We start from the raw sequence: 5,000 nt of genomic DNA on the forward strand, positions 1-5,000 counted from the left end.
GACAGTGCGATAGAGGTACAATCTGCTTACTGAATAAGAGTATGATACAAATATAAAACGCAGGAACAAACACAGGGCAAACAAAATGATACAAAGCAGGTAAACGCACACAACACCAGTACACATAAAATGCAAGTAAAATAAACACAAACCAGCAACTGCTACAATGTATACCAAACTATAACAGGGACCATACATGTAAAACAGGTACAGGTACAGAAGAATAACTCTATGAAATATTTATCACTAACTTTTCTTTTTCTTTGTCCAACAGATCGAGGAGAAGAAAGTTACAAAGAACAAATAAAGAACACGAAAGTATAAATACCAACGAAGAAAACGACATAGAAGGACTCAAGAGGAGACCGAGAGAGGGAGGAACGAAAGAGAGAAAAAGAAAGAGGAGAAGGAAGAATAAAGAAAATGGCATCTGGAATTATCTTTTCCTTGGCCCTCTACTTGGGTCTTTTCACACTAAGAGGCAAGTTTATTTTCGAATTTTGTTTTTGTTATATTCTTTTTCAAAATATTTTTCGGTCCGAAGCATCATATTAAACAAATGATAATAAAATGATGATAATAATTTAATTTTTAAGAGCATTATCTAATTCAGTGGTTCTTAACCTTTTTAAGAATCTGATAAATGCTTTGAACGGCCTTCCTCAGAAATGTTGAATGCAATTAGTATAATGCACTTTATTTATTGAGATTTGATTGTCCCATGCATATATGAGAAGCACAAAGTATTATTGCACTGTCAAGTAAAGAACAAAAAAAAAAAAAAAAAAATGTCATCTTAAGCAAAAGGTAACATTTTCCATCTAATCCTCACGGACCTGAAACCCATCCATAGTCCATAGACCCCTGATTTAATTCATGCTTTAGGGAACAAATATTCTTAAAAAAACAAAAGATTATTCACACAACTATACAAACACCAGCGTCTCTCAAGCCCCATTCACAATATCTCCCTCCATTCACCTCCTCTCTTTCTCTCCCCCTTCCCTACCCCCCTCTGCCCCTACCTCCCCCCCACCCCACCACAGGTCGGTGTCTCCGCATGTCCGGGGTATGGGTGCCCCCCGTAGCCATCTCGGGCACAGAGGTCAAGTTCACGTGCCACTACGAGACGAGTCCTTCGCTCAATGACACCCTGTACTCGCTCAAGTGGTACCGAGGGCACGACCAGTTCTACGAATACATACCCAGAAATATCCCGCCGATGAAAGTCTACGAGAGCGCCCACGTTCATGTCGATGTGAGTTCGCCGGAAGACTATTTTTTTTTATTTTTTTTTTATTATTATTGCTATTGTTAAGATCATCATCATCATCATAGTAGTATTATTGGTAATAGTAGCAGAATCATCATTATCATTATCATTGTTATTACTGGTACTATTATCCTTATCGTTAATACTGTTACATGATGCTATTATCATTATCATTAATATTATTATCATTATTGTTCTTGTTGATAGTTTTTGTTAATATCATTATTATTATTACTATTCATTATTATCACACTTATTAATATTCATTATTATTATCATTGTTGGTATTATCATTATCATTACTTATTATCATTGTCGTTATCATCATAACTCTCATAAGTATCATTATTATCATTGTTGTTATTATTGTTACAACTTCTACGACTTCCACTTCTATTGCAACTACTACCATTTGTAATTTTCATTGCCTCCAATATCACATCTTCATAATCATCATTATCATTATCATTATTGTTACCTTCATCATCAATAGTATTGTTTTGATTATTTTCAATATTTGTAGTTTCAATAGTAGAAGTAGTTATGTAATTAGAGGCTTATTCTTTATTGTTTTATTATTATTGCAATTATTTTAATTATCTTTCTTATCTTTCATCATTACCATCATGATTACTTTATCATTTTCTTAAACATTACTATTATTATCTTTATCATTATTATCACCCTTATTATCATCACTGTTTATGTAATTATAATAATTAAAATATCTGTTATTAAGGTGATTTTCGACTACTTAAATATCTTACTGGTTTGGAATAGAATCACTTGCATAATGCTATGAAGTTGCACGTTGATATGTATTTGGGGGAGGGGGGGGGAGGATATTTGTGGTTGAGTTTTAATTGATTAATCAGTTACCTAATTGGCTAATTAATAAATTCATTACTTTTTGTGCTGTGATATGCTATTGCCTTTCATGTATTTTCTTTCATAGGGCTTTTATATTGTTTTTTTTTCGGTCTTGTTTATCCTCGTATCATCGTTATTTCATCTTTATCTGTGTACTGTAATTCCGTACTGCTTAATATATTCCCATACTTAATTAATTTTCCTCGATTTTGACATAAATGATCGTGGTTCCTATCACCTCTCCCCCCCCCCCCCCCCCCCCCCCCCCCCCCCCACCCCCCTTTATCAAAACAGATTTTGATCACATTTACGATACTCGTTGGCAAGGCGAAATATCCTCACTGACGGGCCCAATCGCCAATACTGCCATGATGAAATATCCTCACTGAAGGGCCCTGATGTCCATAATGTTGCGATAAAACGAGGAATTAATGCATATTATTTTGGGTAATATGGTGCAAAATTCTTTTTTTTTTTTTCTAATATGATTTTCCACTCATTTCTATTCATTTACGGAAATATATGCCAGGTAGCGTGATTGCTAAATTGATATCATTTATTTGTGTGAAAATAACTAGGGTTATGACATTAGCTATAAGTACCATGATGACACTCATGATTTAATGTTGACAGGAGTAAAAGCTGAGGGATGTGTAGAATATCCATCTAATTAAATGGATAACTAAATAAACTTACGGGTAACGTGATTAGCATAATGATTTAGGCATTTAGGTTGTTGTTATATTTCTAGATTTTCTGTTTCTTATTGAATAGAAGAGCAAAGGAAACTGATAATATAATATATTTGTTATTACAAGATTTTCTAAATGAGTGACTGATGATGCTCGTAAATCTGGGATAATTATAATATTGATAATGACGATGATAAGAAGGTTTTTTAGATTTTTATTTTACCGATTTCTTATCGTTCTATGCATTTGTTTATCTTCCTTCTTTATGCTTTTCTGTGTCACACATACGCGCGTGGGGGGGGGGGGGGGGCTGTGGAGGGGGGGGGGCTGTGGGGGGGGCTGTGTGTGGGGGTGGAGAGGGGTGGCTGTGTGTGTGGTGTGTGTGTGTGTGGTGTGTGTGTGTGTGTGTGTGTGTGTGTGTGTGTGTGTGTGTTTGTGTGTGTGTATATATAACATAATAAATCTTTATGACAATAAAAACATCTATAACAATAACACCAAGAAATGAAACTCAAATGATAACGACAACACTTATAATGATAAAATAAACGCATCTCTAGAGACATCAACACTGATAATGATAATAAAACTGATAACACCAAAGTTTACAATAGAGAGAGGAACATGAAAGTTTAATACAGATAAAAGAAATATAGGTTGTAAGGCATGCAGTCCTATGAACAAAGGTTTCATATATGGAAACTTTTAATTCAATTTATTACGTTGCGCGCATGCATAAGCTATTACTATTTATATGAAGTTTGATGTTAGTGTCTTAACGAATTTTACCATTATTGTTATAGACTTATCTTGATACTTCATCGTGGTATTTCATTTATAGTGAAGATGAATATTACGTAATTGTTAATATCACTATCATTATCTTTATATTAATAATCATTGTTATCATTGCTGTATATATCATTGTTATTGTGATAACAATAACAATTGTTATTATTGTTATTTCTGTTGTTCTTTTTGTTATCATTATTGTTTAATGATCAAAATAATCATAATTATCATAATAATCAAAATTAAAAAAGTAAAGCATATGAAAAATCAATACATAAAAGATAATCATAAAAAGAACACCAATAATAAAGAACGAACGAAATCAGCGATCAAAAACCATTAAAAAACAAATTAAAAAAAACAAAAAAACAAAATCGAATCAAAATCATAAACGACACAATAAAAAAAAGACAATCGGACAGAAGCGCCGCGAGATTCAAGCCCCGATTTCTGACGTTTATTGCGTTCCTTCCAAAGTGATATGCGAAGAACCGTCGTGATTTCCCCTTGAATACTGAAATGGCATACGGCGTGGGTATGGAGTCTGGCTTCAAGTGTTTTCAAAGAGTTCTGCGTGAAAGGAGAGTCGGAAAAAGGGAGAGGGTAAAAAAAAAAGTGGGTGTTTTAACTCCTGATCTTCGTGACCGGAGTTTCGATGAGAATCAAGAGCACAATGAGAAAGGGAGGGATAGAGGGAAGAAGAGAGAAAGAGAGAGAGAGAAAAGGGAAAAGAAAAGGGAGAGGGAGGGAGAGGGAGAGGGAGAGGGAGAGGGAGAAGGAGAGGGAGAGTGAGAGAGAAAAGGAGAGGGAGAGTGAGAGAGAGAAAGGGGGGGGAGGGAGAGAGAGAGAGAGAGAGAGGGAGAGAGAGAGAGAGAGAGAGAGAGAGAGAGAGAGAGAAGGAGAGAGAGAGAGAGAGAGAGAGAGAGAGAGAGAGAGAGAGAGAGAGAGAGAGAGAGAGAGAGAGAGAGAGAGAGAGAGAGAGAGAGAGAGAGAGAGAGAGAGAGAGAGAGAGAGAGAGGAGAGAGAGAGAGAGAGAGAGAGAGAGAGAGAGAGAGAGAGGAGAGAGAGAGAGAGAGAGAGAGAGAGAGAGAGAGAGAGAGAGAGAGAGAGAGAGAGAGAGAGAGAGAAGAGCAAGAGAGAGAGAGAGAGGGAGAGAGAGAGAGAGAGAGAGAGAGAGAGAGAGAGAGAGAGAGAGAGAGAGAGAGAGAGAGAGAGAGAGAGAGAGAGAGAGAGAAGAGCAAGAGAGAGAGAGAGGGGGAGAGAGAGAGAGAGAGAGAGAGAGCGAGCGAGAGAAATAAAATAAACCCTATTAAAGACAAGACGAACACACAGAAAAACAGACAACCAGAAAACAAGTGGCAATCAGACAGACA

General features: G+C 36.0%; 1 protein-coding gene across 1 annotated transcript in view; it reads left to right on the forward strand.

Annotated features, from left to right (window-relative positions):
- Positions 1-278: 278 nt before the first annotated feature.
- LOC125038616 overlaps positions 279-5,000 on the forward strand; it is a 25,784-nt gene continuing 21,062 nt past the window's right edge. The window contains exons 1-2 of the mRNA XM_047632154.1: positions 279-481; positions 1,047-1,258. Coding sequence (XP_047488110.1) covers positions 424-481; positions 1,047-1,258 — 270 coding nt within the window. The 5' untranslated portion in view covers positions 279-423. The remainder of the gene's footprint in view (positions 482-1,046; positions 1,259-5,000) is intronic.

This window comes from Penaeus chinensis, chromosome 25 (assembly GCF_019202785.1).
Source record: "Penaeus chinensis breed Huanghai No. 1 chromosome 25, ASM1920278v2, whole genome shotgun sequence".
Taxonomy (NCBI): Eukaryota; Metazoa; Arthropoda; class Malacostraca; order Decapoda; family Penaeidae; genus Penaeus; species Penaeus chinensis.